This window comes from Tympanuchus pallidicinctus, unplaced genomic scaffold (genome assembly GCF_026119805.1).
Source record: "Tympanuchus pallidicinctus isolate F22 unplaced genomic scaffold, pur_lepc_1.0 scaffold30, whole genome shotgun sequence".
NCBI lineage: Eukaryota > Metazoa > Chordata > Aves > Galliformes > Phasianidae > Tympanuchus > Tympanuchus pallidicinctus.
The window spans coordinates 4,615,048-4,632,260 of NW_026294748.1; the positions used below are offsets into that span (position 1 = coordinate 4,615,048).

General features: G+C 55.6%; 1 protein-coding gene across 1 annotated transcript; it reads left to right on the forward strand.

Moving 5' to 3' along the window:
- Positions 1–2,151: 2,151 nt before the first annotated feature.
- ADAMTS8 (ADAM metallopeptidase with thrombospondin type 1 motif 8) lies at positions 2,152–15,845 on the forward strand. The gene is made up of 9 exons (XM_052697316.1): positions 2,152–2,757; positions 7,609–7,848; positions 8,037–8,169; positions 8,330–8,497; positions 8,826–9,124; positions 9,796–9,979; positions 10,197–10,369; positions 10,467–10,642; positions 12,360–15,845. The coding sequence occupies exons 1-9, from the start codon at positions 2,152–2,154 to the stop codon at positions 13,090–13,092; spliced, it is 2,712 nt and encodes a 903-aa protein (XP_052553276.1). The 3' UTR covers positions 13,093–15,845.
- Positions 15,846–17,213: the final 1,368 nt, after the last annotated feature.

The following is a 17,213-nucleotide window of genomic DNA, read 5'->3' on the forward strand; positions in this document are numbered from 1 at the left end:
AAGCCACAGCCAGCGTTTGTCTGTGGGGTGAAGGACACCAGCAGGCCACGCTGCGAGAGTCTGAGGTGTGAAACCCCAGAAAGTGTGGGGGTGCCCCGTTCTGCCTGCAGGAGTCACAGCCAGGTGTGGGTCGCTGCCTTCGAGCTCATAACGAGCCCAGTGAGGCTCGTATCGGCCACAGGGAATTCCAGCTACCGTGTGCTGAGGGCTGCTAATGAAAACCAGCGGTGCCTCAGAGCAAAGAAGCAGCCACGTCCTCCGAGATCAAAGATGCGGCAACGAGAGCGGAAAGCAGGGAATAAATTGCATCCTGTTGGAGAGACGTGCCCTGCATCGCCTGCAGCCTTACCTGGCCTAGTTCAGCGCAGGGGCACCCCTCTGCCTTCCTGCAGCACAGCCCGACTGTCAGCAGGCTCCTAAAGCAGCTTTGGGGCTGGAGGAGACAGAGGCACGGCTCGCTTTTGGCTGCTGGTCCTGATTTGTGCTTTTCTGCTGATTTTCAAATGCAAATCTGAACTATGACAAAGCCCCTCCAGCTGCAGCCGGGCGGCTGGGAGAGAGCAGCCAAGGCCGGGTGTTGGGGAAGCACATTTGATATGAGGCCTCTCAGAGATGTCCCAGACTGAAGCACACCGTAGGTTGTATTTCTTTCCTCCCTTCTCCTCCTACAGCCGCAGAAAACCACACTTTAAAAAGACAAGAAGCAATCAGAGCCTTGGCCCCAGGGAGTGCTGCTATTCGGAGCCTCTGTTTACTATATAGGTAGGGCTGTGGCTTTTAAGTGGAGATAATAATAGCAGAACAGATGTAAATACATCCTCGTGTAGAGGGAGCGCTGCCTGCAGTGGCCAGGAGCAATTTCCCAGCCACAGGAAAGCAGAATTCCCAGGAAGCTGTGATGCTGCTTCACCCATTTGGATCTTTTTAGGATTAAGTTGAGGACAAAAAACAAAAAAACCCAAAAAACAAAAGAAAGGAAACACAAACACAAATGAGGACATGGAGCACAATAGGACGTGCCACCCCCAGACTGCAGCAGGGACATCCCAGTGCTGCACGGGGAGGCCAGGAATCTCATGAAATAATGGGGAAGGAGAGTTTAGGAGGAAAGGAGTCATCTGCATAAGCAGTAATTTCCCTTGCTCCATTACAGTGGGTTGTTCCTGGTGCTAAGCAGGTTCCCAGCCAGGGACAGCGTGCGTCTGCCCATCTCCCAACATTTGCCACCTCTGTACAAGGGACAGTTCTGCCTGGTGTGCAGTCTGAGACCTTCATACTCAATGACTGCACGTGGATGTGGAGATACAAAAAATCCAGTTTTGCAAAGGGGAGATATGGGTTTTTAATGAAGTCACGCTTCCCCCCAGCGGACAGCAGGAGCTGACTGCACTGCTTTATTCTCCCAAGCATTTTCCACCAGTCCGATTTAGCCACTCGAGCCCATTGCTTTGTCCCAGTCCGAGGAAAGCCCATGTGGACCCAGCTGTTGGGGCACAGAAACCTCCGTGTTTGTCACTTCTGGAGCTCCCCCGGGGCCTGCAGCTCCATCCCTGGCAGAGCAAAGGACGTGGGAACCGCAGGGCCGGCGCTCCCCAGGCACCTCCTGCCCCGCAGGCTGCAAGGAGATGCTCTGCAGATGGCAAAGGCCTCCTGCTTTGGAGCCGCGTCCCGAGGAGCACGGGAGGGACGTTCGGGGAGGTGGGGTGGGCTCACCCCGGGGCAATGCCTCTCGTGGTGGGGGGAAAAGCGGCGGCGGGACCCCAAGCCGGGGCAGGACCCCGAGCGGGCGGGCGGAGGTTGTCCTGAAGGGGTTAATGCTGGGAGAGTAACAGGCTGAAGTTGACACTTGGAGGCAGGCGGGGCTCCCGGCGCCTGATTGGCCTCAAACCCCATCCAAAAGTGCTTTTTTTTTTTTTTTTTTTTTTTCTTTCCCTTGCTTTTTTTTTTTTTTTTTTTTCTCTTTCACTTCTCCTCCTCCCCCGGCCTCTGGCTGGCAGGGGAGGGGAGTGGGGAGAACAGCGAGAGATCAAAAATAAACCTCTTATGTCAAAGCCGGGGGAGAAAGTATAAATACAGCGGGCTCCGCAGCCGGCGCGGAGGCTGCGGGGGAGGCAGCGCGGGGCCGAGGGCCGGGAGCCCGGCGGGGCCGGGATGGGGCGGCGGGCGCTGCTGGGCGGGCGGGCTCCGCTCCACCTGCTGCTGCTGTGCCACGCCTGGGCGCTGCCTCCGCCGCCGCGAGAGGCGCAGCCGCTGCTGCCCGCCCGCCTGCCCGCTCCGCCGGGACAGCTGGCGCTGCGCCTGGCCGCTTTCGGCCGCGCCGTCGTGCTTCGCCTCCGACCCGACGCCTCTTTCCTCGCCCCGCGCCTCCGCCTGCAGCGCTTGGGAGGCCGACGGCCGCCGGGCCGGGCCGCTCCTCGCCGGGGCTGCTTCTACGCCGGGACCGTCGAAGGGCGTCCCGACGCTCCCGCCGTGCTCAGCCGCTGCGGTGCCGGGCTCCGCGCCGCCTTCCTGCTCGACGGGGCGGCGTACGCGCTGCAGCCTCTCGGGCCGCCCGCTCCCGGCCCGCCCTGGCGCCGCCCGCACCGCCTCCAGCGCCGCGCCGCCCCGCCGGCCCCGACTCGATCGCAGCCCCGGCCCGAAACCGCTCCCGGGCAGCCGCTCCGCCGCGCCCGGCGCTTCATCTCCGAGGCGCGCTACGTGGAGACGCTGCTGGTGGCCGATGCGTCCATGGTGCGCTTTTACGGGGAGGACGTGGAGGTAAGGGCTGCCGGTGGTCCCTCCCGTCCCCGCTGCCGTTCCTTCCCTACTTTCCCCATCCTCTCCGTTCCTCCGGGGGCGATTTTCTCCCCCATCCATTCCTGTCGCTCCTGTCCTTTCTTGTCCGCTTCCCCGTTCCCACCGCGTCTGTCCCCTCTTGTCCTCTCCTGTCTCCGTCTCTGCTGCCTCTCTGTCACCTCCTGCCTGTGTCCCTCTATCCCCATCTGTTCCCTCGTTTTCCCCTCCCTCTTTTTTTCTCCTGTTCCCTCTCTCAAGCTCGCCGTGCCCCCACTCGGCTCCGGGTGGGGGTCTACCACCCCGTAACGGGAAGAGGAGAGGTTCTGTGTGTGGGGCATCCTTTGCAAACCAGCATCCATCCCGAGGAGCGCGGCGATGCCCCTTCTGCTCCGTGTCCCCGCGGCGGAGGGACAGAGGGTCTTAAAGCCATTCCTTCCGTCGGGTCGGAGCTGCGCTGCCGGGTGATGCGCTGAGCTCCGTGAGCATCGCAGCCCTGCGCCCGAGCCACCTGCTGCAGCCGAGCGGAGGCTGCGAGACTGCGGTGCTGCGAGGGGTGCTAGGGCTGATCAAAGCTGCTCTCAGTGGTGAGCAGCTCCGGTCCTTGATTTGAGGGAGGCCACCTCCTCCACGTGTCTCAGTTTCCCCATCTCTTGCCTGCAGGCTGTCTGCAGCCCCGTGCTGTGCTGTGCCCCAAGTGCTGCTGTGTGGTTGCATGAAGGCTTGTTTAGGTCTTCAGGTCCAAATGTTGCTGAAATCTTTGGGTGTTTGTCACTGGTGACCATGCACTGAAGTTGCTCATCCTCTGGACTGGTTGGGTATGGGGCAGGGGGAGCAGTCCTTGTAGCTGGAGCACCTGAAACCATCATCTGCACTTTGGCACTGTGGCTTTGCTGCTTCGTCTGTTTTTTTTTTTTTTTTTTTTCCTCTCCAGGTCTCCCTCCATTTCTCCATTCCTATTAAAGCAGAGCTTTCATTAAAGCCCTGCTCAGACAGTGCCTGACCCTGAGGAATGTGAAGCCCTGGTGCTCCAGCTGATTTCAGCTGCTCAGCAGCACTCAGGTTTTGCGCTTTGCAACTTTTGCTTTCGTAACCCCAGGCTGGGCTCTGGAGCTCCAGAGAGCTCAGAATCCTCATTGCAGAGGATGGAGGAGCAGTGGATGCTGCACAGCACACAGGGGTCTGCATTCTGCTACAGCTAAGGCATTTTGGGGGGAATTGCACGAATGCCCAGCTGAGGAAAAAGCAAAATCCCACTTTGCAGAGCTGCTGAGCTGCATGGGGTGGGAGCACTGGTGCTGTGCCCCAGAGTGTGGGCGATACCACAGGGCAGATGCACAGCAGCTTCCTCCTTAATTACCTTAATTATTTTCCAGTCTGCCCAGCTCCCTTTTTCCCCATCTCCTTTGTCCCAGAAAGCAATATCTTTGCAGCATCGCTGAGTGCTTCTCAATTGGAAGGAAAGTTCCAGAGATAACACTCAGGATGAACAGAATGCTAACATTTCAGAATTTGGGAGAAAACCTTGCCAGTCATGTGGCAGCTCTTACGGCATGGATTTCTCCCCTAAGATCTTCTCAGCAGCACAAACATAGGGAGAAAGTCCCAACTCCAGAGACCCAGCAGCTGCTTGCTGCTCCTTAAAGCTGGGAGCTGGGGCTGGGGAGCCAACAAGTGTTGGTGATGTTACAAGGAGATGCCCAGGCAGCAGGAATGTTGAGTCCAAAGCACCCTTTCATATTTCTGCTGTGACTTCTCTTCCCGTAATCATACTTACTAAAGGTCACAAGCATGGTTTGCATTCCCTGTTAGTTTCTTGCATAAGCTGTAAGAGAACAAGCAGAAGATAGTCACCATGAGATGCATTCAAGCATTGCAAATTACAATCAATGCCATTCTGTTATTAGGGAAATGCTATTAGTGATTTATTTTTAATCAATCTGTGTCATGGATTGAGCCATTATAACTCAGCTGTTAACCTAATTTAGATAACAAGAGCTTGATGGAGGCAGAATTGGTACTCACATAAACCAGGAAGAAATTACAAAGTGACAGCAAAACCAGGGCTGAGATGTGGGATCTGGGCATTGCTCTGAGCTGAGGATCGTAGAGATGGGGCTGGGGAGAACTGGGAGCAGAGGCAGGAGGTGCTGCAGGGGCCGTTTCCGTGCTGTGCACCTGCAGAGCGATGCTGCAGTGCTTGGGATGCTCCGGGACACCAGCAGCACACAGTTGTGGAAGTGGCTGCAGCATCCCCAGCCAGTTGGCAGCAGGGCCGGATTCCTGCGGTGGGATTTCTCTCATCTCTTGGGTGCAGATGAGACGTTCCCTGAGCCTCCCCCTGCAGACGGGTGGCTGCCGGCCGCTCTCCTTGCAAGCAAAGAATCTGCAACCCTTGCTGTAAAGGGCCGGCACGTGGGGGAGCACAGCAGAACTGGGTCGGGCTGATTAAGCCGGGATTCCTCTCCTGACTTCTGCGGTTTTTGCAGGCAGATTTATGAGGTTTTAGGAGTGCTGTTGCAATCCCTTCTCTCTAAGATTGGCACGTGGGATCGCTGACCACAGCCAGGGTCCTGCTGCTACCTCTGCGATGCTCAGACCTGCTGCCTGTGTGGCCTGGAGGCAAAGGCCCTGATTTTGCAGGGTATCTGAGCTGGGGGGCTGCAAGCAGATGTTTTGGGACAGGAAAGCAAGCTGGGATGTCTGTGTGCATTGTTTCCAATAGCCGGGCAGCCCTCTCATCTGGCCCTGTGTTTTCTTCCTTCCATCTGTCTGTGCTCCAGAAATCTCAGCATTTCTTTTCCCCTTGCAAAGCTGCTGGCTTCCAGGGAGGGGAAAACAAGAAGGTGACCTTATGAACAAACAAACAAACCTACAGCCCCACTCCAAGCTGGACGCAGCAGCTCTCCTGTTGTTGGTCCTGCTGGGAGCTGGGAGGAAGCTGCACCCTGCTGCCCTCCTGCATGGGTGTTGGACCATCATGTGCATACCACAGTAATGGTGTCTAAGCACGGTTTCTCCCCTGCGGAAACACTATTTTTAAAGAAAAAAAGGACAACAAAAACCAGTTTGGGGCTCTCTGCAGACTTCCTAATGCTTCCTTTGAAGAAGAACATACGTAGGGATTTTGCAAGAGGTTGTATTGAAAAGTGAAATCCTTCAATGCTGACAAGTTGTGAGCAATCGCTTCAGTTCTCTATGCTCTGTCTTATTTATTTTTTCCTTGCTGAGCCTAATCATGGGGCCAAAGGGCTCATGTTCAGCCCCAGCTCCCAGCCCTTGGCTGCAGCAAGGAGATGCAGGTGTGCTGCTGCTCTCCCCGGAGCACTGCAGCAGCCACCCAAAACCCAGCGGGCTCCCACTTGTTCTGAAGATGGGTATAAATAGACACCAGATGGTGGAACAAGTGAATCTGACCTTTTAATCTGTGCTAAATAGCTGTTTGTTCGGTTCGCTTTCCATCCTTCCAGCTCTTTCTGGAGCTTTGTAGATGAAGGGCAGGCAGGTGGGTGTTTTCTGAGCTCCCCATTCCCACTGCTGGAATAATTCCTTGGCTTGGCGTAACCCTACAGAGTCGTGTCCGGGGCTATGGAAGCTCCAGGGGGCAATTTTGGGAATGCTTTATGCTGCTTGTAGGTTGGTCTCCCCTATGGGGTAAACAAATCCCTCATCCCCTGCAGCAAATGGCTTCAGATTGGATTTAAGGAAAAATTTATCTTCTGAAAGAGCAGTGCTGCACTGCACAGCTGCCCAGGGAGGGATCACCATCCCTTGGGGTGTTCCATAACATAGGGATGTGGCACCGAGGGATGTGGGCAGTGGGGTGGGTTGAGGATCTCAGAGGTCTTTTCCAACCCTACTGGCTGTGTGATTCTAATTGGTTGCACTCACAGGGACCTCATCTGCATGGTGACTTTTCCATGACACTTGTTGCATGCTTTGGCTGGGATGTGAGCCATGTCATGGAGCAGCGGCCAGTCTAAATAGAGTCTGCTGTGCTCCCACTAGCCTCTCTGGGGCCGCTGTTTTATCACAGCCCAAGAAAGGCTTCAGCTGCAATTGCTGAAGCAAGACATCTGCTGATGGGAAGGTTCCATGGACGTGCTCCCTATCCCATCTGGGAGCTCTCAGAGCGATGCTGGTACTGCAGCGAGACGGGCGGGCAATCCGTCTGGGGACGAGAGAAGCCACTTTCTCTTTCACAACACTCGCTGTTGTGTAATCGCGCATTTTTTTCTCATGACTCCGGGTCTGTGAATGCGTGCCAAGCAGAAGAGGAATTTCGATGCTCTGATAAGATGTTTACATCAGCCAGGACGGTGCTGGCGCATTTGATGTATGAAGTCATCGCCGGCTGTTGGGCTGCTGAGTGGAGGACGCTGCTGGGCAAAGCCTTGGTGTGGGAGCCCCACAGCCCCAGTCAGGAGCTCAGGCTGTGGTGGGGAGGGGTAACGCATGGCTTGGCCTTGTGGCTGCTCTGCATGGCCCAGAACTGTCCTTAAAGAGCAGCGGTGCTGGGTGTGAAGGCAGAAAATGAAGTGACGCTGCTGTGCCCGTGGCTTCTGCAGGCTCAGGGTGCACAGCGTTGCGTATAGGAATGGTAACACCCAGTCCATCAGCCTAAGTGGATCTATGACTGTTTGGATGTGGTAGACTCCATAAATGGGTTTGATTTCTCCTTTCCTAGTAAAGATAAGTAGGCTAACAGTCACAGTCGATGGCCTTAAAGGTCTTTTCCAACCCAAATGATTCTACGATTGTACACAAATAAGAGAAGGTGGCAGATACACCACACCCCTGTGTAGAGATTTCACCCCAGCTATCTCCCTCTTACAGAACCACGTCCTGACCCTGATGTCCATGGCAGCTCGCATCTACAAGCACCCCAGCCTGAAGAATGCCGTCAACCTGGTGGTGGTGAAGGTGCTGGTGGTGGATGAGGAGGCAGCAGGGCCGGAGGTGTCGGACAACGGTGGCCTCACCCTCCGCAACTTCTGCAGCTGGCAGCAGCAGTTCAACCCACCAAGCGACCGGCACCCTGAGCACTATGACACAGCCATCCTGCTCACCCGACAGGTCTGGGGGTCCCTTGGTGCGGACGCTGGGGGAGACGAGGCTTTGAGATAGCGCGGAGAGAGGGGAGAGCTCCTATCACAAGGGATGGAGCTTCCAGTTGGCACAAATCAAGCCGATTCGGGAGTTTAGTGCATTCAGGATGTGGAATTTTGGTTTGCTCAGCCTTCTCGGGTGCTGTCTCCCAACAGGATTTCTGTGGGCATCAAGGCTGTGACACGCTGGGGGTGGCGGATATCGGCACCATGTGTGACCGCAACAAAAGCTGCTCGGTGATCGAGGATGAGGGGCTGCAGGCTGCCTACACGCTGGCTCACGAGCTGGGTAATGTGTGCCTTTGTGGAGCTTTTGTGCTTTTTTTTTTTATCTCAGTGGTCTATTCCAACCTTTATGATTCTATGATTGCTTCTGTTCTGGAAGCAAAAAGCATTTGCAGCAACAGAAAAAGGCTGATAACTAATACGAGATGCCCTCTGCTCTGCAGGCCACGTGCTCAGCATGCCCCACGACGACTCCAAGACCTGTGAGCGGCTCTTTGGGCCTCTGGGCAAGCATCATATGATGGCCCCGCTCTTTGTCCACCTGAACAAGAGCCAGCCCTGGTCCCCATGCAGTGCCATGTACCTCACTGAGTTCCTGGATGGAGGGCACGGTAAGGCTCAGCTCAGCAGAATTTAAAGCATTTTTCTTGATTGCTTGGGCTCGTTACAAACTCTAGAGGGTGAAGAGGGCTCAGTCAGAACACTGGCTGAGCTCTGTCCCCTTATTGTCTTAGAACTGTTTGAGTTTGAAGGAACCTGGCCCAACTTCCCAGATACCTACAGCTCAATCAGATGCTCAGTGCCTGGTCCGACCTGACCTTGGAAATCTCCAGGGATGGGGCATTCATCCCATCTCAGTGTCCTCTTCTTGGTGTTACCCATGGGACCAAACCCCAGTGCACCTCCATCCTGATCCATGCCCCTCCTTGCTGCTTGCAGGTGACTGCTTGCTTGACGCCCCAGCCCAAGCCCTCTCTCTGCCCTCGGAGCTGCCTGGCCGAGGAGCGCTGTACAGCCTGGACCAGCAGTGCCAGCAGATCTTTGGCAAAGACTTCCAGCACTGCCCCAACACCACGGAGGAGGACATCTGTGCCCAGCTGTGGTGTAGGACCAGCAGTGGGGAGCCGCTGTGCCACACCAAGAACGGCAGCCTGCCATGGGCTGATGGCACCCCCTGCACAGGTGGTGGGCTGTGCTGGGATGGAGCCTGCCTGCCACAGGATGCGCTGCAGCCCCAGGTACTGCAGGACAGGGGTGGGGTTGCACCTCTCTATATTTGTGTGTTTTTATATATGGATATATTTACCACCTGCTGACTGATCCCCAAGCACCGGTGACCCCCCAAGCCGGCTCCCCCTAGTTTTATTGCTCAGCATGGTATGGGACGTTCCTTTGGCTGGTTTGGGTCAGCTGTCTCAGTTCTGTCCCTCCCAGCTCCTCATCTCCTCACGGCCCCTTTGCTGGCAGGGCAGCACAAGGAGTGAAAGGTCCTTGGCTCTGTGCAGCACATCCACATTGTTTTTCTGCTAAATCCAAAACACAGCATCATACCAATCACTGCGAAGAAAATTAACTCCCTCCCAGCCAAAACCAGGAGAGAGCTCATAGAGGATCATAGGACCAGACTAGTCCTAACCACAGCAAGCAGTTCTGCAATTAACTCTGATTAAACTGATTTATTTGCATTGCTTTACCGGAGGAATTAGCAGCGATGCCTGAGCCAGTCAGCAAACTGCAGGCTTCCAGCACACGAACCCGTGCACACCAGCAATAGCTTCATGCAAAGCACGCGCTTAAGTGCTTTGCTGGATCAGGGCCCCGGTCTGCGGCACGGGGAGAGGATCTGGGGGCGGAGGGGGGGGATGGTTGCACTTTTTCCACCCTGGCAGCTTCTCGTGGCCTCTTGCAGCCGGCGGTTGATGGCGGCTGGGGTGCATGGAGCCCATGGGGTTCGTGCTCAAGGACGTGCGGTGGTGGCGTGCAGTTCTCCCATCGCCACTGCGATCATCCCCGGCCACAGCACGGCGGCCGCTACTGCGAGGGCCAGCGCACCCGTTACCAGTCGTGCCACACCGACGAGTGCCCGCAGGATGGTAAGCTCCCTGCTGTTCCCAAAGGCACGTTCACCCGCTCCCCGTGCTTTTTTCTTGCACCCCGTGATTGCCCTGCAGTCCGTTGGATACAAGCAGCATCTTCCTTTCTGTGTGCTTCCACCGTTCTCACATCTCTCCCAGATCTCTGCTGAGGAGGATGAGAGCTCCTTACTCGCAGCATGGTGCTTTTGGGTCATTGTTTTGCCTTTCCTTTTAGGCAAGAGCTTTCGGGAGCAGCAGTGTGAGAAATACAACAGCTACAACTTCACAGATCTGGAGGGGAACCGGCTGGAGTGGGTCCCCAAGTACGCAGGGGTGTCCCCCCGGGACCGCTGCAAGCTCTTCTGCCGAGCCAGGGGAAGGAGCGAGTTTAAAGTCTTTGAGCCCAAAGTAAGATATCTCACGACATCAGTTCCCAAAGTCCATCTTTATACCCATTTCAGAGCAAATTCCTGCAAATTCCACGCTCCTTGTTCGCTCTCCCCAGGTGATAGATGGGACGCTGTGTGGTCCGGAGACCCTGTCCATCTGTGTGCATGGGCAGTGCATCAAGGCCGGCTGTGATCACGTCGTTGGGTCCTCCAAGAAACTGGACAAGTGCGGGGTGTGTGGTGGCAACGGCTCAACCTGCAGGAAAATATCCGGCTCACTCAACCGATCCAAGTAAGGCACAGGGGAGAGCAGTCCCTGGAGATGGGCAGGGGGGAAAAGCAGCATCAGGCTGTAGGAAAGGAGCACAGAGACATTTGTTCCTCTTGTGGCTGTGATTGGAAAAGCTGCTTTGGCTCTGCGGAGCTCCTGACCCGGCAACATCTGGCCGAGGAGCTTTGCTTGCTCCGTGCCGGCGGGCAGCCCAGGGGTGCTGGGCAGATGTTCACAAAGCCCAATGTCTGCGTAAGCGCTTCCTACGCTCGCCGCAAAGGAAACGAGATCGAGTCAGGGCTTAGCAAAGAGCAGAGGCAGCGTTTCCACAGCTGGGCTCCCCTGCACAGACCCCACGTGTCCCCGCTGCTCTGCTCTGCTGTGTCTGCACGGTGCTGCTCAGGATGCAGCTCTGAAAGGTGTTGTGTTGCACAAGGGTGAGCTGCATGTTTGACGTGGTGCGTTTTGCTCTCGTGCAGCAAAACTCGTTCCTGCTTCTCTCTGCTGCAAACCAGCATGATGCTCAGGAAACCATCCCCCTCTCATTCCCCTTTACTAGGAATATCAAAAATCCTCCGCTCCATAAGGTCCCAGGATGTGGGCAGCCCTTTCTGCTGCCCAAAATCTTTGCTGCTTTGTCACAGAGCTGGAGTTAATGCGTCCCGCAGAGGCTTTTGCTGAACAGATAGTAACAAAGCCCAGCACATCCAATTCCATGCGGCGAGGTGACTCACTCAGTCAAATTAGATTTCCTAAATGGTTTCCTTCCAGGGAGCCAGATGAATGGAGCTTCCATTCTCCTATGAATTGTTTGTGGTTGACTAAAGAGAGATTAGCGTGGTAGCTACAGCCAAGAAGAGATCCCATTAAGATCGGGGTTATGGAGGCCAGGGCGACTGAGAGCAGGCTTTGACCCTGAGGCTTTGTTCCAAAATACTCTGACCATAATTCCTGACCGCAGCGTCAACCTGGGGAATGTGTGAGAGCCCCCTGCCAGCTCCACGGCGTGATTCATGTGGGGGGATGGGGTGCCAGGGTGGCATTTTGTCACTGTCACCAGGCAGCATTGCAGCACTGGGGGCACGCAGGGACGCAGCCCTGAGCCAAGAGAAAAGCAAAGTGTTCCCAAGGGTCATGCTCTGCAGAAAAAACTCCTCCAGCACAGTATCCTCAAATGGAGCTCTTGGCTTCGGGATGGGGCTGCCAATCCTTCCGAGAGGAGCCTGGGGTGCCTGGTGCAGCGATGTCCGCCTGCGGTGAGCAGTATTTTTGCTGCCCTAGTTCTTGCTGTTTTCTAGGAAAGGCTTTCCAGTTGGCACCAACAAGATCGGAGGTGGCTGTGCTGTTAACTGTTTGGCTCCTGACTGGATGTGAGCAGGGACATCTGGCCAACGCACGCGATGCCAGCAGTGCCCAGCTCGCCTGTCCCCCTGTGCCATCAGCACTGACAAAGCCATGGGGGCACCTTGGCTTTTCGTGCCAAATGCTGCAGCCGTGTCAAACAAAGGGGAGCAGGGGAAACGTAGTTTCCTACCAAGGCTGATAATTGTGCTTATTTGTTTGATTGCATTGCTCATTTTTGTGTTTAATTTAGTAAATCCTTCCAGCCTAGCGCACATCTGGCACAACTGCAGTGTTGCCAGTTCTGCAGTGCTCTTGGGTACTGAGAGATGGCTTCAGAGCCACGATCCCCCTTGGAAAGGCCAGGAAAATAACCATGTCCCCTCACCCCATGCAGGTATGGCTACAATGACATTGTCACCATCCCAGCTGGGGCAACCAACATTGACATCAAGCAGCGCAGCCACCGCGGGGTGCGCCACGACGGGAACTACCTGGCCCTGAGGACCCTGGAGGGCAGGTACCTGCTGAACGGTGACTTCGCCATCTCGGCCATGGAGCAGGACATCCTCATTAAGGGCACCATCCTCAAGTACAGCGGCTCCATGACGACTCTGGAGAGGCTGCAGAGCTTCCGGCAGCTCCCGGAGCCCCTGACCGTCCAACTGCTGACCATTGCCAGCGAGGTCTTCCCACCCAAAGTCAAGTACACCTTCTTCATCCCTAAAGATGTCCCCTTCAGCAAGCAGAAGGACAAAGAGAAGAAGTCGGCCAACGTCATCCGCCCAATGCTCACCTCGCAGTGGGTGCTGGGCGACTGGTCCGAGTGCTCCAAGACCTGTGGCTCTGGCTGGCAGAGACGGACAGTGGAGTGCCGGGATGTCGAAGGCCAACCTTCAGCCACCTGCGACCGAGCCCTCAAGCCTGAGGACATCAAACCCTGTGGTGACATCCCATGCCCTCTCTGGCGCATGGGCCCTTGGTCGCCGTGCTCCCAGACGTGTGGTGAGGGCGTGCGGACACGCAATGCTTCCTGCATCCACTACACCGGCACCGTCATCGCCCCAGAGAAATGCAGCTCCCCAGGGCCACCGCCAGCCACTGCCACCTGCCTGCTGCGGCAGTGCTGAGTGGGGACAGCGGGGCACAGGGCTGGGGACACAGGCCACCGAGTGCCACTGTGCCGCAGGCTTGCTTGAGGACGAGAGCTGCTGGAAGCCCGGCGGTTCGTCTACCTCAGATGGGGGAATAAGGGCAGCAAAACAGGGAGGAATCACTTATTTGTGCCCTTTCCTTTTTGGCTGGTTGGGGCTGCGGGTTCAGGAGAGATGGGGTGGGTGGTGGTGGTGTGGGACGTGGTGAAATTGGGGCTTCTTTGCAAAAGCGTTGTTGTGCAGCTGAGGTCGCTGTCCCTGCCATGCAGCAGTGTGGGTGTGTTGAGCATTTTATCAGCTGTGGTTTTTCAGCTGGAGATAAGTGGCTCGTGTGGCTGGAAGGGAATCAGCCGAGGGCTGGGCTATAGGCGGTCGTGGCGGCTTCTGCTGGATTTATAACCCAGGAGGTGCCAGAGCTCTGCCTCCAAACATCCCCCACAGCCACTGTTCCTCCCTGAGCTGCAGCCCCACCAGGAACACGTATCTCCTCACCTCCATTTCCCCAGTATAAAACGATCCCACCCCTGTTCCCACTTGCACGGTTGCCCCAAGGATTAATTAAAGCTCTGCGGCGCTCTGGCTGCGAAATGCCTGTTGCTGTCCCTGTTCCCCTGCAGAGCAAACATTTGGCTGCGCCCACATCCCCTCTCCCATCCTCTTGGCTCTGCCTGCCACACGTTCACTTTACCAGCTGTGCTTTTCATTTTGGAGATGAGACCCAACCGGTACCACTGCTCAGCCCCAATCCCTCGAGCCCAGGACACCCGAGGATGCTCAGCCCTAGCATTTGGCTCCATCTGGGCCTGGAAGCTCCAACAGGGAGTCCCACAGGGCTGCAGCTCCTCTCCCAGCCCAGACGCTCTGGCCGTGCTGCAGATGCTGCTCACTCACTGACCTCTCCCCTTTTGAAGCAATTGCCTCTCGCTGGATGTGTGCTGGCAGCAGCCAGAGCCTTGGGAGCAGGGCTGGAATTTGCAAATGTTTTGTCACTGACATCGCATGCTGGGTGGATATTAGGGGGTTTTTTGCTACACTCGACTTTCCCCATTTGCAAAATGAAGCTGCCTCATGGAGCTGCTCTTGGTGCAGGAGCTGCTCGATCCTGCCCTGCACACGGGAGGGAGCTTTTGCAAGAAGGGCTGAGCATGATGCAATTGTTTTGCCAGCATGGAAGTGACCGAACAGCAGGTCCATATTGCAAACCGTGCCTTGGGGGGAATCGCTTTTGTCCTCATTGTTACAGCAGGATGGAGGCTTTTCAAGCGGAGAGGTTGCCTTGTCTGCAAGGAGGCTCTGCTGTCATTCACTGCATGGAGATGTGAATCTGGGCAGCTGCAAGGATGAGAGGGATGCAGATTTTGGAAAGGATGCACATTTTGGAGAGGGATTGAGATTCTGGAGAAGGATGCAGATTTTTGGAGGAGACACAGAATTTTGGAATGAGATGTAGATTCAGGAGAGGGGATGCAGACTGGGTGCTTGGAGCAAGGGAGGTCACTTCAAAATTCACGTGGACTCTTCCCCACTACAGTGCCCACCGTGCAGGTCTGAGATGGGGCCAGAAGGAGAGCCCTGGCCAAAGCTGTGATGTAAAATCCATCCCCTAGGAGGGACACGAACCCCTCTGTGAGTGACACCAAGGGCTGCAGAACCAAGGAGTGCAGGGGCTGAACGTTTTGGCTGGGCTCTTTCTGAGAAAAGCCAAAAACAAAAGCCAGCTGCGCAGTCTGGATCCAGGGCTGCTTGGGCTGCAGTTCAGACCTACCTTCGGGCAATGTTCTCTGTCTGCTAATTAATCTCCAGGAATTTAAGGCCTCTCGCTCTAACAAATAGCTGGATGCTAAAGTCATGTAGCCTCGCTGGGTTGTTTTCTTTTCCGCTTTGCAGCTGAGAGGGTTTTAACTCAAAGGCAAGCATGTGTTTCCTCTCCAGCAGTGTAAGCAGCATCCATTTAGGATGGGGCAGATATTTCAGCCTGAGACAGTGCCAAGGAAAATGTCTGCATGTATAGGAGCTCTGCAGCCCGTAAAGGCCTTTCCAGCTTTTCACATTTGCTCTGCAGCGCTTCCCCTATGCAGAAAGCTCCCTGCTGCATCAGACCCCACGCTGTGCCCTTTGTTTTGCCCCTGGGATGCCAAAGGAGGAATGCTGCAGCACAGCTGCAGGCGCCCACCCATGGCCAAGGCAGGCTGGTGGCTCCTTGCAGAAATACTGCTCAGTTTGGGCCTTCTGGGGCTTTACTGGGGGCTGGTGGGTCCTGCTTGGGGACACGGGGTCTGCTCCTGCCTTCCCATAGCAACACGTAGCCTTTATGCTGATCTATCAAAGAGGTTATATATTAGGATATATATGTGTATATATATGTTTCCCTTCAGTGAAGGATTGTAGCAATGTACTGAGCCTCTTGTGTATTTATTACAGATTTCTGGTTTGTTTTGTACAGTAGCTGTCTGTACCCTAAGAAAAAAAAAAAACAGACTGTGTTTGACCATGCTGCTCCCACGTCCCTCCTCCAAAGCGTCGCTCCTCGCATGGCCCGGCAGCGCCCGCTGTCACCCTTGGGATGCACAGATCCCATCAGCTGCAGAACGGATCCAGCAGAACCAAGCTCGGGACTTCCATTGCAAGGGGAAAAAAGTACCATTTTCTGATTTTATCTTTGTGTTTGAGTTTCAGGGCAACTCTGGTTGTGACTCTGCCTTTACCTTTTCAATAAAGGGTTTCCTGCCTATCGCCTCTCGGCTTTTATTAATATTTTTCTCAGGCTGTTCTCTAGTTCCCTTCCCAGCAGCTCAACAAGGGGTGAATTTCTTTTTAAGGTGCTAAAGCATGAGCAGCAATACAGCACCCTGGGATGTGTCACACCCATGGGCACTGCTGCATCCTGCCCAGGGCCCCCAGCAGTGTGCTCTGGGACCTCCTGCGGCAAAACAGGCGGAAGCAGCGAGCAAAGCTGCACCAGCAGCACTTTTCTTTTTTTTTATTTTGCAGTGGTAGCAATCAGCATGCTGGTGGCTTCCTGGTGGGACGGTTCCTGTGCGTGCGCTCTGAGCTGGACTTGCATGCTCCTAAAGTCAGATGTTCCCAATCCTAAAGGCTTCAGCAGCAGGAAGAGCAGCGCTGCCCCAGAGGAAGCCGTGCCGGATGGCTGAGCTCTTCAGGAGCTGCTCTTGCAGAGTGCTTTAAGGCTGTAACGTTTTCCATCGCTCCATTTGCAAACATGATACACCCCCGGCTGTGTGATTTTTGGAGCAGAATTTGGAGGGTGAGCATTCTTCCTCGCCTTGCAAATAACCTCTTATTTGTCAGCTGAAAAAAGCAAGAGCAACCTTTGCACACGTACTCACACGCACACAATTTGCTTCAGTTGATGCTATTTCACTCCAGTTTTTCACCAAAGCAATCGGCATAGAGCAATGCACCAGGCTTACCATGCAGCTCCGTGTGAATGCAAAGCCAGGGGAAGCAAAAGGAGAAATTTAAGCAGCAGCGAGTGCAATCTTGCAGCCCACTGGGGTTCCGTTCTTCCTCTGGTTTTGCAAGAAACAGTCAAAAACGGCCCCAGGGGTTCTATTGAGGAGGTTGGGAGCCAGGAGCACTGTGCTACTTTTCAGGAGGCGCTTTTCAAATAAATTTTGTGCTGCAATTTGTGTGCGGCACACCCACTGGGACGATGGCATGCTGTGCACCGTGCATGATTTGCATGCACTCATGCAGCAACGTGCACGCACGGTGCCTGGATGTGCGTGTATGCACAATCCTGGTTCGTGCATGCATGCACGCATTTTTGGTCCCCTCATGCATGCACTGAGGTGCTCTGTTTGCACGCACCCAATGAATGCACGCGTGCACCGTCTGACTGCTCGCTGCCTGAGGGTTCACGCTCCCGATCCGTGCATGCACACATACACCGCGGCGCCCCACGTGCCCGCTGATGCACAACCGCGGCGCTCCCGCGCACACGGCCAGACGCCCGCCGCGCTCCCCGCTCGTTCGCGACCCCCCGCAACCGCGCTCACTGCGCACGCGCGATCCCATCGGCCCCGCCCCTCCCCCCGGCCCCGCCCCCCCGCGCCGCGCTGCACTGTGGGACACAA